We start from the raw sequence: 21,581 nt of genomic DNA on the forward strand, positions 1-21,581 counted from the left end.
TCACCCTGGAACATGTATTAAACACTATAAAACCCTAAACTATACGCAACTTTAGTGTACATACATGTTGAGGGGCCAAGTGGACTTACGGTCTTCTTGCGCTCAGGTCTTCAATTTTGTAACAGCTGTGTTACTTTTTGTGAAGTCTTTTTATGCATAAAAATTAAAAGTCCATGAGTATGGAATCCAGAATAAAATCAAATGTCATCAGCCAGTCAAAAAATATCATCAAAGATGATCAAAAGCTCACTTTTACAATAAGAGCAAAACCAAAAATGCAGCCAACTGGTTGGAGAGAGGTACGGGTATACAGTAAGCTATATATGTATTTTTGGTAGGTATATAGTTATTAGATGAGGGGGGAAGGAGACATATAAGACTTGATCAATATCATCGGATGCTGAGATATATTTATATGTAATCTAATGCAACAGATTCGTGTAGATAAATATCCACAATTTTGCTGCTATTTTATGTTTGTAGGTAGTCGCACGTATGCAGTGGATTAATACGAATATATGGGCAGTAATAAATAGGTATTACCATATTTGACCTAATGCCTGACCTAATTAATGCCCCTTCCCGTTCAGTGCAATTGTAGCATGAAAACTTGGCCTAAAACAAATGTTGTCTTGCCCTCCTGTGAAAGTTACTGAGGTGATGCATGGGTTGGTTCTGCAATTTTTATTTTTAATATTTACTTCAAAATGCCTCTTTTGGGATGACTGCACATCTGACGAGTTTGTACTTGAATAGGAAATGAACTATGAATTTTAATGTACTTTTTCTGCAAACATTTTGGCCAACAGCACTACAAACAGACTTGTTTCGTACATGATGCAAAGTTTGTAGGAAGGACTCCTTAATATAGTTGCAGAACTAATTGTTATAATTGAAGACCAAATTAAAAAGGCTAGTTTGCGTCTGATGTCAGGGCACCGGCCCGATGTGATTGGTTGCTGACCTGCGCAGTACGGCATTTTTGGGCTGGTTGACTGGACGTCAGACGCAAACTAGTCATCTTCATTCGGTCTTCAATTATATTATGGGCTTTATGCCATGCTCATAGCAAGTTCTATAACTAAGCCAAATTATTTAGATTTGGCATTTAAATATTCACCAAAACAATTTAAAAGGACAAACAAAAGTCATTTCTTGGACATTTCACATTTCGACCAAATAAAAATTTAAAACCCTAACCCTGATTTTGCTGAATTGGGATCGACCTGTTGGAGGGTTGTGGGTGGAGGGCAAGGGCAACACATTTTGTCTGGCTTAATTACAGGTTAATGGCTGGAACATTTTCTACAGACAATAACAAAAAGATTTGCATGGAGAATGACCAGCTCTTTCCAGTTTGACTTTTAAAAGAAACACCCATGTCAGATGACACAAGTGTCAGGGATGCTAATTAGGTTGAATACAGTAATGTACAAATGCATATGAGAAACTGCAAATTGAGCAACATAAGCATGCATTTTATTGCAATAATTGTAAATGCAATATATTTAATGATCTGAAATACTTTTCTTTTGCCATTTGTGATAACATTTTATTTCAAATTTGAAAGAAAGCCTTTTAAAATTCAGATTTTAATTTGTGATGGCATGTGTGTGCATGCTAACACCTGTGTGGTAGCTCCTACATCTTGTAGAGTATCAGGTTCTCAACCCATAAGTCTTGTGCCACTTTATTGTATACATTTCGTACATCATCTGGGCTCATGCAACTTTGGCATACATGTATTGCTTGCTGACAATTGACAGAATCAACTTGCTTTGCAAGTTGTATTACATGGCTGTTCCTTCAACTTGCCCATATGTCCAATACACTGGTGAAGTGGCGTCATAATCGGATTTACTACCATAGCAATTAGATGAATACAATTTTTGAATAGATCGCTCTGCACTATGTACAGCAGGTTGCACTCATCACCTGGCTTCAATCATATACATGTAATAGATTGAACACAATACCGCTCTTTTCAAAGGATCTAATCTTACAGGTGCAAGTGATTAGCATTTCTTTGACATCTATGGTTCAATGCATCGGTACTGCATGAACATTGTAGTGCGGGGCAATACAGTCAAAATTGTATTCATCTATTGCTATGGTAGCAATCCGATTAACTACGTCACTTTGCCAGAGTATTGTAAATTTATTCACCTATTATGGATAATGTAGGCACACATCAACAGCGGTCATACATACTTATTTTTAAAATATTGAACAAATATCTGGGCAAGTTAAAGTACTGTTTGTTGCCTATAGTTTTTGGATGTATTTGATGAAGCTCATTCCTGGTGTACATTTGTATTTAGCAGCTAATCCCCATTCCAGATAAATACAGCACTAATTTTTTGGGATTAAAAAAATATGATCAAGTTCTGCAAAATAAAACATAGCTAAATTCTAATCCTTTAGTTAGTCCTAACTGGCAATAAAAAGTAAAATTTTAATATTTGGCCAATTTCTTGAAAAAAAGTGGCAAAAACAGGCATTTTTGTCATGTTTTCTGACAATCGAGTCACAAAAATCAAAGACTTGGAGCAAGTCTAAGCATTCAAAATCTTGAGTAGATGCCGCAATTTTGATCTAATTCCCACTTTTTTGTGTTACTATAACTAAATAATGGGTTATAAAATTGAAACATGTCTTTTCTAAAAACTAGAATGCATAAACAGAAATTAGTCTTAGTACAAGTCTTTGAGCTTGATTGTCACAGCATAGGAAAAACACCCTAAAAGCGCATGTTTTTGGCCCTTATTTCCAAAAATTGGCCAAATATTAAAATTTTACTTTTATTGCCAGTTAGGACTAACTAAAGGATTAGGATTTAGCTATGTTTCATTTGGCTAAACAGGATAATATTTTTTTTATCCCAAAAAATTAGTGCTGTATTTTTCTGGAATAGGAGTAGATATTGTATTTGTATCTCTCTCATAGAATCTGTAGTGTTCTATTGCATCTTGGTCATCCAATTAATGGTGCTCATATACATTGTATGTTGTTCACCTAGCCATTTTTTATAACATTTTGATTGATTGTGGCTCTTGATGGTCTTGAATCCACCCCATTTTTAAGATGGTTGAAATCATACATAATATATTCAGGTATAGGTACCTAAAGCTCAGGTATATAGCATATAAAAAAGCTGCTTTGAGTAATCACATCAACATGATCAATGCATGATGGCAATTGATTTTGGTTAGGGAAAACAATTTCATATACTTGTGTCCGCTGTTTCTCGATTTTGTGTGGCCATTTTCATATAAAAGTCTGGTGATAGGCCTATATGTTTAAATTGTTATAATAATGTATGTTGCACCCATTCTCTTTGATATAGATCTTGTTAATTGGCCAGCGAATTGCTTCCATCAAATTTTGTCCAGGGTAATTAAAAATCACCTGATGGTCCCTGCCTCATATAGTCTCACATTTTTGTAATTTTTTGTTAGGTGAGGACTTATGTTGGCCCTACGGATCTCAAATGAAAAATTATAATATCGTACATAGCGGCTCAAAAAAAATGACAAAATTACTGCTAAACATATTCTGTTGATTTTTATTGTTTTCTAAAGATAAACATCTCATGTGGGCAAACTTCCTCATTTTTTTTTTATAGTTTCTGATAAAAATGTGTCAAGCCATTTTTGTTGAAGTTGGTCTCAACTTGGTAAAAATAAAGAATTGTCAGATATGAATATCATTAAAATTTCTGAGGGCAAAAATACCCATCAATTTCTTGTGTATTATTTAATTTTAATTGTCTTGCATATCCTTTACGCTGTGTACTTTATTTTTAATTACCCCATATTGTTCATGCCACGTACCACCAAGTTCAAGCTGGTATCATAATAAAGGGATTGTGTAGAGCAGGGCTCGCCGTATCATTAAAAAAAACACATATGGCGCGCAGTGGCTTCCCGAGTGGAGCGCGGCGCCGTTTAGATTTAAAAAAAAATAATAATAAACAATGTGATTCCCATGTTATCCTTGTAAAGACAGGCTAAAATAGTACAAAATGTTGCACCAAATGGCGTCATTTGCACCTCAAATTAAAAAAAATCGATAGCTTCAGAGGGGGGTAACCCCCCTCTTACTACCCCTGCGAATTCGCAGCCATTGAGTGGCGCTTTGCAGTTTTTATTTTATTTAATGTGGCGCTTCAACAAATCTATTTGAGGAAGCCTGGTGTAGAGCCTATTTTGAGGTTTCAAGGTAAAATTAAATAGTATTTGCACCTCCTGACAGAGAGAGAGATAATGATATATGATAATTCTTATGTATCTGTTTATATTTTTAGATTGTCGTATTTTATGTAACGCTCCAAGATGCCAATAAGTCTTGCTACCCACTCTTGGGCCTTGGCCTGCTAAATATTGCTTCCACTCTCTCAGCCTGCCAAAAATCCTTTCTGCCTCCCTTTGCACTGTAAACCAAACTTTGGGGGACCCAATTTGCAAATCTAGATTAGGACATTTTGCATAAGAAAATGTTTCCGTACTGTTTTAAACCTGTGTTAGAGCATTTTATTCAAAAGGCACCCCATGAATAAGTACCAAAATCTCTCACGCTTTTTTTGACTTGCCAAAAATCTCTTGCCCCCCCCCCCTTTCAACCTGCCACAAATTGCTGGGCCCACCTTTTGCCATATGCCACAAATTACTTGCCCGCCCCCTCTTTACCTGGGCGAGGGCAGATAAATGAGATAATTATTGCACAGCCTATCAAAGCCATGTTCAATCTTTTAAAATGGCTTGTATGTTACAAAATGACCAACAGCAGTTCACAGGCAAATATTGCATCGCAAGTTCTAAATTCAAAAGTTCCCAAATTGTGTAAATAGTTGATTTGACACCGGGATTTGACATGGCTGTAATACATCAGTAATCACTAGTAGATGTGTAATTTTATTTTGTCACCATATAGCTGGTATTACTGGCAATGTGAAATATCAATGTGAAGCTGTTATTCCATATAACATACATGCATTTGTTTGTGGTTTTTTTTTTGCATCCTGTGAAGTGAGAAGTTCATGATTTTTTAAATAGCATCCAATGTGAGATTAAAAATGGTTTAATCCATACTCTGCTATATACGTATGCTTGAACATTGTCTTTATATGCATGGAGATGAAAATAAGTTTCCAGATTGTTTTGCCATGCACATCCTTGTCTGACATGTTTGCATCTGTTTAGGCCAAAAAAAAAAAGGTTTGTTTGTCCATAGAGGCTTATGAAACAGTTGGGTCGGTAGGTCGGATTTTTTATATTTTTTTACAGATATTGCACTTGAAACTGACAATTTGAAGACTGGTAAATAAGTCAAAACACACAGCACTTTACTGGTTTAACTCTTGAGATGGTTCTGCATGTTATACTGTTCATTTTCTTTACATTTTCTTTCTTTAAATTTATACTAACCACTGTTTTACTAGCACATTCAACGAAAATAAAAAAAAAAGAAGAAAAAGACACGGTCGGGACCAGAGTACACGGTCGGTCGGACGTGGACAAACAAACAATTTTTTTTTGGCCTTATGGACTGTTCACTTAAAGAAAATTGTATGTTTAATATGTGATCTGCTCCATGAGGGATCATGTGGCTAGTATAATACTGTACATTGCTTTTGTCTTCACATATTGAGAAACTTTGTTTCATGTTTTCCCACTGTAATTACAGAGTCACAAGAAGTCCCATGATGGCAAAAGTGAGATGCAAGTAAGTAGAACTCATTTTCTACTTAATATTTCAGATTTTATTTAAAAATTTACAGATTTAACTTGTTTCCATTGTCTAAAAACACCCATTCTATCTGCCCCTGAGTGAAACTTGAAATTATATTTCATCTACATGTATGTATGTTCCATTTTTGCTACTTTTAAGGGAGCCAAATGGAATACTTTTTATTCTCACATCTTGCCGCCTAATTATGATCACTCTCTCTCTCAATTACGTGAGACACATGAAACCATGCTTTTAGATATTACACGAGAACTCCTGTAGAAGGTGCCACATGTTTTAGTAAGTTAATTAAAGGTGCCAACAGTGATTTGATGGGAATAAATGGTTTACAAGGTAATTCAAGGTTATCAAGAGCTATCTGAGGTCAAATAAGTGAAGATTTGTGGATTTTCATGAGACTTGGTTGAAATAATTCAGTATTCGTTTCAAAGTCAACATTTTTGCCAGATCATTTTAAAGATACCATGAGTTATTTGTGGTAAATATATAAAGATTGTTGGATTTACATGAACCTGGATGGAAATACTAGAATTTCAACAAAAAAGCCTGAATTAACAAGGTGATCAGGAGTCGAATAAGAACTTTATAAACATTGATGGATTCTCATGAAACTTGAAATGATCAGTAACACGCGCCACTAATTATAAGGTCATTACAGGGTCATCAGATGTCATTGTTCATTGGAGGTGTAATTTACCATTTCATGATTCTCCCTCCTTGCTCATCCAGTTGGATGTAAGCATTGTTGTATTTTATTGAACCTGTAGAGACCACTTACAGAACGTGAGACTGATCCCAGAGGCGATGTGGCTGCTGCTGTTGCATCTGGAGGGAGGACTTCAAAGAGGCGGTACTGTGAAGAAGAAACTTTAGTTGTGCAAACTAATAAGGTATCTTTTTTAGAATGAAAGTTCATCTGTGTTGGTAGTAAACATAGTTTAGTTGGTTTAAACCTTTGATCACAACACAAAAATTTGCGTACCTGGAATTTTCAGTTGACACTTCGACTTTCATCAGCAGACTGGCAACCCAAATTAGAGGTCAGCGACCTTCGTCTGAGGTCTCCCAACACATCCACATTGAGTCTCCCGGCCATCATGTAGACTTGGACAAAGTTCAAATTCTGGACAAGGAACCCATATATTTTGAGCGTGGTGTGATGGAGGCCATCTATATCGGATTGAACCAGCCATCACTGAACAGAGGCGGGGCCGATACAAGTTACCTAGAGTGTACGATCCAATTTTGGGGTCAAGTGTCCGAAAGGTCGCTGACCTCTAATTTGGGTTGCCAGTCTGCTGATGAAAGTCGAAGTGTCGACTGAAAATTCCAGGTACGCAAATTTTTGTGTTGTGATCAAAGGTTTAAACCTCTAAACTAAGGTATCTTTTATCTGTCAGCAGAAAAATATATGTAATAGTTAATTTGCTAGTCTGATGACTTTCCCTAAGGGGCTGTACAATAATTATGGGCCCCCGGGGGTAAAATTTCCATTTTCATGAGACTTGGTTGAAATAATTCAATACATTCATTTCAAAGTGGACATTTTTGCCAGGTCATTTTAAAGATATACCATGGGTCATTTGTGGTAAATACTAAAGATTGTTGGATTTTCATGAACCTGGATGGAAATAATTTGAACAAAAAAGCCTGAATTTACAAGATATCTGGAGTTGAATTAGAACTAAATAAAGATTGATGGATTCTCATGAAACTTGAAACGATCAGCAACGAGCGCCACTAATTATAAGGTCATTGCAGGCATCATTGTTCATTGTAAGTGTAATTTACCATTTCATGATTCTCCCTCCTTGCTCATCCAGTTGGATGTAAGCATTGTTGTATTTTATTGAACCTGTAGAGACCACTTACAGAACGTGAGACTGATCCCAGAGGCGATGTGGCTGCTGCTGTTGCATCTGGAGGGAGGACTTCAAAGAGGCGGTACTGTGAAGAAGAAACTTTAGTTGTGCAAACTAATAAGGTATCTTTTATCTGTCAGCAGAAAAATATATGTAATATAGTTAAGTTTGCTGGTTTGATGACTTTCCTATAACCAAATTAAAGGCATGTTGTGACAGTTTTACTAATTGATTGAAAGTTGGTGATGCTTTGCAATCTTGCAGTGTCATAATTTTTGATCTTGTACATTTTATTTAAACTTTCTCTTTATGCTGGCATCAATTTGAAGCTTGAACCTACCCACCTCAAGCCTCTGCATATTATCGACGTCAATTCAATGCAGATGATTAAGGTCAGCAAAAGTATGACCTCAATCATCAGCATCGAATCGACGTTGATAATACGTCGAGGCTTGAGGTGGGTAGGTTCAAGCTTCAAACTGACGCTTGCATTATTTTTAACATAAAGACAGTTTTTAATACATTATGTGTATAGTTACAAGTTCAGGTCATATGTGAACAGTTCAACTCCATGAGTGGTACAAGGGAGGGAGAAAGATAAGTTGATCACTATTGGCAGAGAAAAAAAAAGATAGAGAAGCGACACTCTGTACAAACTGCCTATACCATGCTATACAGCAGTTGAAGACATGCAATTACAAGCGTAAATGCATGCCAAGTCTTACTACGATCGTGTAATGAGAAGATACCATAGAGTCCTACATATAGAGATCTGAGGAAGAGACTGTCCGAATTGACCTAGTGACCTATAATTTATTAGAGAATCACATTTTTAGAGTATAAGTCCGCCCACCGCTGTCAATCATTCTAATGAACAAATAAACAAGCTCTGACAATGACGTAATCCTAATTATAAATGAGAGAATCACATTGTACATGTACTGTCTGCTGTACTAGATGTCTTCCAACAAGTGCCGGAGTGTCGCGGTCCTGCTATTGGTATAGAACTATAAATAAATGGAAGGTGTAAAAATATGTCTCCCTCCTACAACAAGACCATGCTATTGTGCAACTCCAAAATCGGAACACTTATATATGACAGCTACATACATGTACACTTGCTCTGAACCGTTTAAGCTTAGGTCACTTCTCACGCTATGCATTGTATAGTGGAGTTAAAATAGGTCACTATATAAAGTGTTACTGGTGTCCCCCTTCTGCTTATATGGAATGTGAATTTCCTTTTATGAAATCTTAGTACAAGGAACACCAATCACAGTCCATGTGATCAATATTGATGGTTTTATTAAAATGAGTTCTATTGCACAACCTTACAACATCCTAGCAGGAAAGCTCAGGAATAAGAAGTTGAGAGTGTATAGGCCTATACTATTACGAGTTGAAAGTAGAGCTACTGTGGCTCAATAGCCGCGAATGTAAGTTGGTGGCCAGGGCAGCGAAAAATAATTTCCTTTCTGGGAACGTGAACTGTTGTTTGAAATATTTTCTCGTGAGCGTGGAGCCGGAGCGAGTATGAACACAATTATTAAACAGGTGGGGTCCAGGGGCAAAGCCCCAGTGCAGTCTTAGAATTAATTTGCGCGAGGCGCACAAAAATTGGCCCTTTTTATTTTAAAATGACCAAATATGGGGTTAATTTTGGTTAGAAACCCATATACAGGCGTCAATTTTGTGGGGATGATTGTATGGACCATCCCCTAACAATATATTGGGGGGATTTATGCCCCCTCCCCCCCCGGATCTACCCCTATGTCATTAGCTAAAAATGACTGTTTGGAGTTATTACTCATTGGAGTCATAGTGTTACACCCAAATTGTAAAGTGCGCACATTTTGTTGATTTGTAGCTTGAGATTACAAAATTGAATACTTAAGAGGACTTGTCCAGGAAATTCGACTTTTGGGTGGCAACGGCCAAAAATAGATTTTCCTTATAAGTTGAGTGGTAAGAGGCCTTTGTCTCATATAAACACAGGTGGTTTTATTTTGACAATTTATATCTTGTTGCCATAGTAACGGACATTTTTTCCATTATTAGCCAATTTAACCAATTGTCATACTTTCGAGCAGTAAAATACCCTTTTATTAGAATAACTGTACCTCATACATAAAATTTCTCAATATTTTCTTATAATTTTCCCGATATAGATGGAAGGCTTAGTAGCAAATACATTGCATAACAAATTAGAATGGGGTCAGAATTGGGCTATACCATTTATTTTAAATAGGGGTGTTTTTGATAATTTTGAATATTCCCATTTAGACCTAACTTCTGGGCTTCATAACCCGTATGGTAACGCTTCATTTGATTTGTCATTTTAAGATTGACTTGATGGGACATTGTTACATTGAAAATGGAAGAAATTAGTTTGGGGAAAATCATGTGGTAAACGGGGTGTTGCCAGAAAATGTTGCATACTTTCAATTTTGTAAATGGATTTAGGTGCATAATAAAGCTGATTCTCGCATAGAATACTTGTATAAAATTGTACTATTATCGTGTACAATAGTTTAGTGTAGTTTGTATAATGTATTTATATACAAAAAAAATAGCAGAGTTGCCATTCCGCATGTAAGTGTTGCCATTTTTTGGCAAAAAATGTACTACATCTGTAAAAAGCTAAACGCATGTGTGCAACACTGATGGTGTTCATGATGAAATAATAATAAACCGTACTTTGATATTGACTTGTCATGAATAGCTGCATACAACTAAAATTGACATTATTATAATAATATTTGGATTGTATTTACAATATCTACAGTTGAAAGTTCTATATTAGTTTCTCATAGGCTTAATCCCCCCTTGAAATATGTGTAAAAATTCCGGTCTTTTTGCTCGTTTTGAGGCCTTTTGGGCACCTTTTGAGATATTTTATGACAACCAGTCGATTGCAAATCGATGAAAGTTTAACATATGATTCAATTTATGGGTAGCCTGAAGTTGCACATCGTTTTCCAGGTACGAGGCACTAAACAGCGCCCTCACTGTTTTTGATATGCTCTCAAGACTATTTCGCGGACTTATTTTCTCGATAATGATAAAAATGCGACTTTTTTGGCGACTCAAATTCGCGCATAGGCTTTACACTTTATTTGAGATATAATTCGCTACTCTCTCTGATTCATTTGTCTAAAGGGCAGCCCAAATACCTCAAAAAGTTTTTGTATTTTACCGGAACTCAGTCGGGTTACACAAATGGCGCATTGATTTAGTGGTGTGCTCCCTTCAAGGGTAGGCTACCGAATGTTCATAACACTTTTGTTATAATCTTGAAATATAAAATGTTTTGAGTAAAACACTCAAAGTTTGAGTGCTCTGTGACATTAATGCCCTATTAAATTTATATGGTGAATTCTGAAAATGTGCACATTTTCAATATTTTGACCATTTATTTAGATTTGCATTAAATACCAATTATCTACCTTTAGTTTTTGACCGTTTATCTACTAAAAACCGCTTTAACCCTATAGCTAGAACTACGAAAAACAACCCCCTCTCCTAACATTTTTTATCCGTCATAAAAAACACATGTGCCTGCGCCCAAACGACCTAAGCTAGTCGTAGATCCATCCTCACTGCAAAAACGGCAGAGCAACACTTAATAAACACTTTAACACTTCATAAACACTTGCTTGTACAGTAAAGGTATAGGGATATTAATTTATAAACACTAAAACACGTTTAGAAATATGAAGATGTTTATGTTTTTTAACACAAGATAGTGTGTTTTTAAACACTATCATATTTCTTCATATTTCTAAACGTGTTTTAGTGTTTATAAATTAACATCCCTATACCTTCACTGTACAAGTTAAAGTGTTTATTAAGTGTTGCTCTGCCGTTTTTGCAGTGCTTTGCGCTCATTTTAGTGATAAAATGTTTACCCCAACATCTTACCCGGGTAGAACTGACCGTCAAAGATGACTATAGGGGTTGGTGAGGCACCCATTGGTTTGTACAGTAAAATCAATGATTTTCATTTCGCTCTTAAATTATTCCAAGAGCTACTGACTTTTTACTTGTTAGTTATAGGTTGAAAGTGTGTCTTTTCCTTTTATATTGAGGAGAATATTCACTGAAAATTGCATTTTTGTAGAATTCAATTTTGCCTACCGTACATGGGCAGAATTTCCCAATTTTTCATGGGCACCCTCACATTATGACATCATAGCAACATTGTGTGGGGAATATTTGTACTTATTTTGGTATTACTGGGTAGAGGAGAGACCCATAGCTATAAATTGGTACCAAATATAATGGTATCAAAAATTAGGGGGTTACATTATTTCTTTTGGTAAATTAAAATGATTTTTTGCTCCCGAATTCAATTAATGTAATAATAATAATAACACTAACAACAACAACAACAACAACACAACAACAACAACAACAACAACAACAACAACAACAACAACAACAACAATAATAATAATAATAATAATAATAATAATAATAATAATAATAATAATAATAATAATAATAATAATAATAATAATAATATAATAATAATAATAAAATAATAATAATAAAAATAATAATGATAATATAAAACACTTAAAATGCAATTTTCCAATTTTTTTAAATAGAAACACTGCTTTTTTGGAGAAATTTTTATTCATTAATATTTTATAAATTGTCAAATGCTACCAAAATACTGTGTTATGCAAAATTGTTCTCTACTAGTAAGATTATACCTGAACCAATTTTTCTTGAACTAAAAATGAATGATTAAAACCAAAATACTATTAGAAACACTCTATTTTCAGCATTTTGATATTTCTGTAATCTCATATTTATATTTGCAATACATTAGGCTTACAATCTCCAATAATTGTAATTTTCCCAATGCTAATATTACAAATGAAGGCAATATAGACAAATAAGAGATTGTAAAAATAGGGAAATTTCTAGAAACACTGTGAGCATACAGATGATTTCCCCAAACCATTTTTTCTATACATTCTTAAAGCATACTTTAATCTTCCAGGAAACAAAAGCTTGTTGAATTGGAAGCGTTGGCATGATACTTACAACCGTTTCAACCATACAGGTTTTATGTACTTTTCAAAATAATAAAAACACCCCTCTTAGAAAAAGTGGTATCTCCCAAATCAAAAGGCCCTCAGTTCCCATTTTGGTCCTGAAACACAGACAAGACCTTGACCTAAATTCTACTCTCACCAACTTTAATGAACCTGCTCTAACTTTCTTCCAGAATGATATCGAATTGACAGAAAATTTTACACATAATTTTGCCAAAATCACTCAATTTAAGGGGAAAAGAACAATTAGCCGTTTCCATGGCAACAAGAAGCTGGTGTCACTATAAATGTTATTTTTGATACATCACCCTAAAGTATCATTGATTGACACAATATGAAGAAAATTGGTGATTTTTGCGTTTTGCCACAAATTTGAAAAATAAGTCTATTTTCCTGGACAAGTCCTCTTAACATTCATGCGCGCGGAGCGTGCAAAATTTTTGGAATGTACATGCCTTCTTGTACATTTTACTCCGGAATTTTACCCTCGAATTTTTTTGATCCTCCTCTATTAAGGACTGAATTTTTTTTGTTCTTTCTTTTTTGGACCCAAAATCCTAGTTATTGAACATTAATTTAGTTCCAAAGATGTGAACAGTTGAAGTTTTTCCAAAACAATATGCAACAAAAAATTATTTCCTTGGCAAATCAATGAAAAACCTGCTTTTCTTGGGAACGAATCCTACTTATGCTATATTCATTCCTGTCACTGGCGTTTAGTTTATTTATCAGTTATCGTCCAAATTAGCAGAAATTATTACGAAAGTGGTAGTGTTTACAGAATATTTTCAGAGCTTCATAAAAATGATATTAAAGATTATTTTTCCCGTCTTGATTTTTTTCTGCGACTCTGAATTTTTTTCTGGGAACGCCGGTACCACGATACCGGTGATTTCGTAGCCCTGTTGGTGGCTTCTGATTTTGATGACCTCTGCATGATATTTGACCTCAACCACAATTTATTACGTACAATGTAGTAGATAAAGGGTGAGAAACAGACCATTACCATAGATTAATTTGGTGTCTTTTGTTGAGGTATGGTGAGCATGTTAGTTGCTCGAAAGGCGAAACCCCGTAGGGGTCGAGCCTTCCGAGCGACTAACATGTGAACCATACCTCAACAAGACAATCGATTATCTATGGTAATGGTCTGTTTTGAACCGTTTATCTTGCTTATATACGGCAAGCCAAAATAAATGCATTTGTTGTTATGGTTTATTCATTTTCCAAAAGACAAAATGGAAAAGCTACTTTATTATCTGGTAAAAGTTGAGAGTTTTTCCCAAAATAAAACACCTCCAGACAGTGTAATACTCTTCCCATGTGGCCTGTGTTTGAGTCTAGTGACAAATACAAGTGATTTAATCAAATCAATACAGAATTGATATCAATTGAAATCTGTATTTAAAGTGGTTTGGTTGTTAATTCACTTGCATAATTAATCTCGCTAGAGTGTATTCACCCGGTGGCTATTGTTATTAAAATGATTCATGAATAATACAAATTGCACAAATTTGTTGACGTTTGGACTACGATCTGTTTTAACACAATGACATTTGTATCTTAGACAAATGTATATAAGCAGACATTTGAAGAACCCAGTAATGCAGTGTCCATTGGTACTCCCCATTATGGGTAGGTCACAGTAAGCCTTTGCACTCCCAGCCTCATGACGTAATGAGTACCGCGAGTTAGCTGCGAATCTCCCCTGGTCGGGTAGTATCCCGGGGGTTCTTGCCTAGTAGCTAATTTGCATGGATCGTTGAGTGTTTTTGGATTGGGGTGGCCAAAGGTAGATCGACTCCCTCGTCCTGTCTTTAATTCAAGTGTAGGCATTCTTTTAAGGGACACAAAACAAACTAATTTGCATTTATTTATTCAAATAAATTTAATTATAATGTGCATAGACTTGTGTAATATATTCAGTTTAGCGCTGATGGTTTAAAATATATAAATTCTAAATTACAGCCCTCTATAGTTTGATCTCTGTCCGTATTACTTGATATAATCGACAGTTGATCAGACTTTGAATAAAGAGATACAATGGGTAATGGAACAAAAGAAGAGGGCTACACATATATTATCAATTAGATGTTTTCACGATAAGCCCAATTGGACAAATTTTAAAATTTTACCTCTAGTATATATTATTCTTAATTAATTTTTTTGTGCAGAAGGTGTTTGTGGAACAAGAAACTGATTCCAGAGGTGCTGCTCCTACTGGAGGAACCACCAAGAGACGTCACAGAGGGGAAGATGATTCATCGCTGCAGCCAAAGGTACTTTGAAACAGAAAAGAGCAAAATAATAGTAATATTCACATAACTGGCCTACCCTAAGTTTTTAAAGGAGAAAAAAAATATATAGGGTTGGGGAATTGCCACATAGCCCTATGCGATGGGATAAAAATATTGGATCAAAAATGCAATTGAAAAAATCCGACATAGCACATGGCTATTTTCCCCCAAATAAAAAAAAAGAAGCTGCATAGCACATAGCTTTTTGACCAAATGTTTCTGAGACAAACCTTTTTTATGGCCTTACTTGAGTAAAGATAAATTATTAGTCTGGTGCCAAGTGAAGTTGTAGTCTCCAAGTGGTGGTGGTAGTGTTGGTGGCGGAGGTTGAAAGAAGGCGCCCTTAATTTTACAGAACCGAACAAGAGTTGAAATAGATGTTTTGAATGACCCTTTGAAATGATGTAAAACTTGTGATTTGACCAAAGGGTATGCAGTTGAAGGCAAATAGTGCATCAGGTGGGATAACCAAAACAAAAACACACCTTCAGTGGCTTTGGAGCCAATGAGAAATCAAGTGGATCATTGAAGTTGCCCTGTAATACTTTATGCCAGAGAGATGGTTTGGGTAATTCAGGTGGCCTATCCACTCAATGGGAGGCACTCGGGTTGAAGCATTTTGTGGTGTTCAGGAGAATCATTAATTGTTAATTTATTGTTACTTTGTTTGCAGCAAATGTTTGTAGAATCATGTGAAACTGATGCCAGAGATGGTGGTGTTTCTTCTGTGAATTACAACAAGGAAGAAGACACTTCAGCTACACAGCCAGAGGTGAGTGTACTGGTTGAATTTGAAAGATAAACAAGGAAAAGAAACTTAAAACTTAAATATTTTGGCAATCCAAGGCTGGTTGGGTGGGTGTAAAATTTCTCATTGTTATTTTCTAATTTGAACTACAGGGTGTCCTGCCTGCATTGAACTTTTTCCAAATAACTTCATCCTGAATGGTTAGTAATTTTACAAGACTTTCAATAGGTTGTAAATAGGTTGACCAATAGCAATGCAGTTCATAGTAACAAAATTCAACTCTCCCGGTATAGATCATTCTGGTACACCCTGTAGAATCCAATCAAAATGAACTACTAATATCAACGTAACCATAATGGTGCCATTTTTGTGTCGCCTGAAGGAATGATCATGAAGACACTAACCACTCCACTCGGTGTGGTTGATGACTGAGAAACTTATGTGTTAAAATCCAGTATACAAAATGTATCCTACTCTGCTACTCATAAATAGTAATTTTCCATACATGGAGCCAACCACCATAGTTTGACCAAAACTTATCAGCTATTGACAACTTCACCTATCCACATTGATGACAAAATCAACAGCAGAATTGCCAAAAGATAATGCCACCTTTGGTCATCTTTGTGATAAGGTGTGGATGAAATTTGACACCAACCAATGTAAAAAATACATTACACTTAAACAGTCCGGTCCGACCTGGCCTGATCAGGAAATACTGCCGAGTCAGGCAGCATGTTGCCTGCGCAGGCAACATGGTATCCCACAATGCAATGCTCTATTTCAAATAGAGCATCTTTTAATATACCGTTATTTCTTGATTTAGAGTAATTATAAAGAAGTAGGTAAAATATATAAGATTATCAATGGATGCACAATCAGCAGTATTTTTGCATCAATTTAAGTTAAAATAAATGTAATTTGCATATTTAAATCACGTTTTTAAAAACCATTAGAAATTGTTTTGTTATAAATTATTTTCCTCCTGGTGGAATTTTTTTTCGCCTGTTGAAAAATTGTCAACTTACATGTAGCTCATGTGTGTCAAAGTAAAATTTCCACCGATCTTTTATAAAATCAACATGAACAATTTAGTCCTTAGTCTGTCAAATTCAGAAGGGTTACCATGAGCCTGTGTTGCCTTCGCAGGCAACATGCTGCCTGACTCGGCAGTATTTCCTGATCAGGCAGTCGGACCGGACTGTTAAAGCTAGCTTTGACCACAATCTGTATACAGCTGTTATAGAGCTTGCCTTGGTTCAGTGGTTCTTTGGACCGAGCATGTAATTTAGAGCAGAAATAGCATTTTCAAGATTTTCACCAAATGACCCCTAATAACCTCCACATAACATTTTACTTCAATTCTATAATAAGCTTGGGTCAGTAGTTCTAAGCAGGTTTGGTGGTCATAGTATGTACTTAGAGTTGTAGCATTCAGAAGGTTTTCATAAAATAGCCCCTAATACCCCCACATGACCTTTGACCCCTATCTGTTTACATCGCATATACATCGCACATTCCTTACTACATGTAGCTTCAGCAAGCTCCCTGAGCATGGTTTCAATTTCTTCCAGGCTTTCTGTTATGATGATTATATCATCCGCAAATCTGAGTTGGCTGAACTTCTCTCCATTGATAGTAATACCCTTTTCGTCCCACTGAAGTGATTGGAATATGCTTTCCAGACATGCTGTAAACAACTTTGGCAAGATTGTATCTCCCTGTCTTACTCCTTTTTTGATGTTGATCTTTGCACTTTCTTTGTGAAGAGTTACTGTAGTTGTGCAGTTTGTGTATATATCTCTCAGTAGGTTTATGTATTTACTTTCTACTCCTTGTTGATGTAATGCATCCAACACAGACTGGGTTTCAATGGAATCAAATGCCTTTTCATAGTCTATAAAGGCCATGCAGAGAGGTTGATTATACTCATGACATTTTTCCTTCTGTTGATTGGTGATGTGTATATGGTCCATGGTGGAATAGCCACTTCTGAACCCTGCTTGCTCTTTGGGTTGGTTACTACCCAGAGTGTTTTTGCAATCTGTTGGTTAGGATTCTTGTGAAAAGCTTGTACACATTTAAGAGCAGACTGATGGGTCTGTAGGTTTTGAGGTCTCGTTTGTCTCCTTTCTTGAAGAGATTGACCATATTTAGCTCTTTCCATCAGGGGGCCATTTTTTTAATTTTATATTTTTCCTAAAATTGGGCCCCCTGACTGCTCTAGATCCGCCACTGTGTTCCACACCTGATATAAATAAATTAGTACATGTATGAAAATCTCAATACTGTACAAAGGAAATAAAACTGTTTTTACATGATTTAGCATGATACGTCATGGGATAGCTAATAATTTGACATGTTTGAAAGTTTAAGTGGAGTAAAATTAATTTATGAGGGTCATGGTGTCAAACTACTACTTAGCATATAACATATTTGAATTAAGTGTACCAGGCCTCAAAATACTTTTTTGATTACGAGGGCTATTTGTGACAGATTCCATGAAAATAGCCCTCATGTGTGTATTTTGCCATTGACAACTATTTTCCATGGGGGCTATTTTTGGAAAATTGGGGGCGAATCGCCCTTTGCCCCCGTGTTTTTTGATCCCTGAAGTGTACTAGATTTAGCAAAACAAGCTGCTTGGCTTCTTTTACGCACACCCGCTGAATGCATCACAGATTTTCTAAAATGGTCCCAGTCTATAATATAAAATAATAGCATAGTTATAGAACCGCATTGTCAAAAGCAATAACACTGATTGCTTTTTCAAACTGTTATACTTCCATCACATCTTTACTGAACCAAGACAAATCAGTCAAATTCTATTGACTAGGTGGCACCAATTATAGGTTAATGAATGCGTCTTACTTGTTGAGAGTGAAATTGTACAAAATAATGCACACGTACTGAGATGTTGTTGCGACTAATGCGCGAGTCCTGACGGGGGGAGTGCATTAGACGCAGCAGCATCTCAGTACAAGTGCATTATTTTTTTACAATTTCTCGAGCAACAAGTAATGCACGTTTATTTCATACACGAGAAAAAAGTCCAGTGATATTTGCTATTTTTTAAAACCAGAATTGTCAAATTAGTCCACTTCTATGGACTAGGTGGCACCAAACCCCTGTTTACCGTTTGTAGGTTAATAAATGCGTATCACTTGAAATTGTACAAGTTAATGCACACGTACTGAGATGTTGATGCGTTTAATGCTCAAGCCCCATAGGGGGAGTGCATTAGGGGCATCAACATCTCAGTACAAGAGTGCATTAGTATGTACAATTTCTCAAGCAACAAGTGGCATATGCAATTATGCATGCCACCTATTTCATACACGAGACAAAAATCCAGTGATTTTTGCTATTTTTTAAACCAAAATTGTCACTAAAATATCGGAAAATACAATTAATGTAAATGCATTAACCAGCAAAAAAAACCGGAGTGCGGGCCTGTGCATTATTTACAATCAATGCATGGTTAATATTTTTCTAAAGTTTGCTCTGATTGGTTCTCGTCATTTAAGAGTGTATGAAATTTGGATAATTCGTCGGCTGTATTCCATTTTGTGTTTTCCATAGTGGCGTATCGACCATACGCCACTTTTTATACACATTTTATAATAATGAAATATCGGCATAAATGAAAAACATTGTGGCGTACACGTATCGGACCTATACGCCACAATGGAATACAAACGACGAAAAGTAACGCCATAGGGATTACATGGCGACCGAGGTGGCGTAAGGTTAACGTTAGGTTAGGGTATTGCGTTTTGTTTGTTTTCCATAGTGACGTATAGTTTTGTGCTTTTTTATTTTCAGTTTGCCAGCAAAAGTATGTATTTATTTCTTTTGAAAAATATATAACAATAAAATCTATTTAGTTTACTACAGAAATTTCACATCATTTACAAAATATAATGAATGTCTGATTTACACAACTCGATTTTAAATTGGCATTTCTTCAAACCCGATTTTCTCGAAAAGTTGTTTATTCACGGCGCCCCACTATGGAATACAGACGACGAATTGCTTAAAAAAGCTGGTTAATTAGCATAAGCACCCGTTCATTTAGTGGTAAAGTCTTTGATCGATATCTTATATGACTTGTACATTCTTGATAACTTTGAATCTTTGTCGATGTATAATTTTTTTTATTTTTTTTATTTTTGTTATAATGTTTTTTGTTTTTTATTTGTTAATTTAGATTTCTGGTGACAGGGATTTCAGTGAGCACCAACAAAGTCCTGTGGGTAAAATGGAAAGCCTGATGAAACAACTCAAAGTATCGCACATTCAAGGTGTACCATCAAATTATCTGGAAGCAGGTGAGGAAAAAATTAAAGAACTGGAAAAAAAAATTGCGAAATATGGAGACGAATTGAACAAACTGAGTTCAAGGTATGGAATGTTGGACAAGCGCGATCAAACTGACCAGAAAGTTGTTAAAGGTTTGAATTACAAGGTAGAAGCGATTACAGAAAGGGCAAGTGCATTGGAAGAGGATAACATGCAGCTTCAGGCCAGCGTAAATCAAAATCAACAGAAACTTCATGCACAGGATCAGATAGAGATGGCAATGAATGCCACTTTTGCAGAACAAGACATGAAGATCCAGACTCTGGAATCAACATCTTACAGTGGGATCCTTGTTTGGAAGATAACAGAAGTTGCAAGACGACGTCAGGAAGCAGTGAGCGGCAAAACAACATCGTTTTACTCGTCACCATTCTATACCAGTTACCATGGCTACAAGATGTGCGCTCGTGTATATCTCAATGGAGATGGCACCACCAAAGGCACTCACTTGTCACTGTTCTTTGTTGTCATGAAAGGGCGATATGATAATATCCTCCACTGGCCATTCAGGCAGAAGGTGACCTTCATGATGGTAGATCAAGGAAACAGGGAGCATGTCGTGGACACGTTCCGTCCAGACCCCACATCTTCCTCTTTCAAAAAGCCTACCAGTGAGATGAACATAGCAAGTGGGTGCCCTTTGTTTGTGGCGCTCACTCTTCTTGAGAATGGCAACTTTGCCTATGTCAAAGATGACTGCCTCTTTGTGAAAGTCATTGTTGATGTGTCAGATCTTGAAAAAAGTTAACAATTCAAACCAAGGATGGCAAAGATAAAAAATCTTTCTGCTTGTCACTATTTTGTGCTTGAAGCGTGTGCTTGCATTTATCTCAATGGAGATGGCATGGGCAAAGCATTTTAGAAGTACATGCAGTAACCTCCATTTTTTTATCCCAACAAATATACCAGTTACTGGGCTAGTCTATAAGATATCTGGAATCCTAAAATAACTTTGGTAGCAAGAATGAGACTTTGGTAATTTGAAACCTTTTGAAAAGAGTAAACACAATATACTCCAGTCCTGCCACTCTCCGAACTACTATTGGATACACATGCACCTGCAAAATTACACAAATAACTGGTGTTTTCACCAATGATTCAGCAATGTGAACACAGCTATGGTAGTCAAAGATTGTGAAATTAGGGATTCAATCATGTTTCACCGTTGTTCATCACCGATTAACAACGATGCGTTCAGCGTCGTTTACTTCCAGCGAGGGCAGCTTTAGCTGCCCGAGCGAAATAAACTCACGCAAACAGCGCCGACGCTTGAAGTTGTTAATCGGTGATGAACAACGGTGAAACATGATTGAATCCCTTTCAACAACGAAAAGAAATTAAAGATCGTATATAATTCACGATTATTTTATGAGGAATGTCAGTTAATCATTGCCACTCAGCCTTACAAAAACTTCGATGATTCTCTGTTGATATCAGCAATAAAATTACAGAATAAAACGTCAATGTTTAGCCGCTACCTGAAAAATACTGAATTCAA

The 21,581-nt window shown here is 36.0% G+C and overlaps 1 protein-coding gene across 1 annotated transcript in view; it reads left to right on the top strand.

Annotated features, from left to right (window-relative positions):
* Positions 1–21,271, top strand: part of LOC140139479 (TNF receptor-associated factor 2-like) — a 37,523-nt gene extending 16,252 nt beyond the window's left edge. The window contains exons 5-10 of the mRNA XM_072161216.1: positions 5,686–5,724; positions 6,516–6,638; positions 7,610–7,732; positions 14,851–14,955; positions 15,647–15,745; positions 19,932–21,271. Coding sequence (XP_072017317.1) covers positions 5,686–5,724; positions 6,516–6,638; positions 7,610–7,732; positions 14,851–14,955; positions 15,647–15,745; positions 19,932–20,831 — 1,389 coding nt within the window. The 3' untranslated portion in view covers positions 20,832–21,271. The remainder of the gene's footprint in view (positions 1–5,685; positions 5,725–6,515; positions 6,639–7,609; positions 7,733–14,850; positions 14,956–15,646; positions 15,746–19,931) is intronic.
* Positions 21,272–21,581: the final 310 nt, after the last annotated feature.

This window comes from Amphiura filiformis, chromosome 18 (assembly GCF_039555335.1).
Source record: "Amphiura filiformis chromosome 18, Afil_fr2py, whole genome shotgun sequence".
In the NCBI taxonomy this organism is placed as follows: domain Eukaryota; kingdom Metazoa; phylum Echinodermata; class Ophiuroidea; order Amphilepidida; family Amphiuridae; genus Amphiura; species Amphiura filiformis.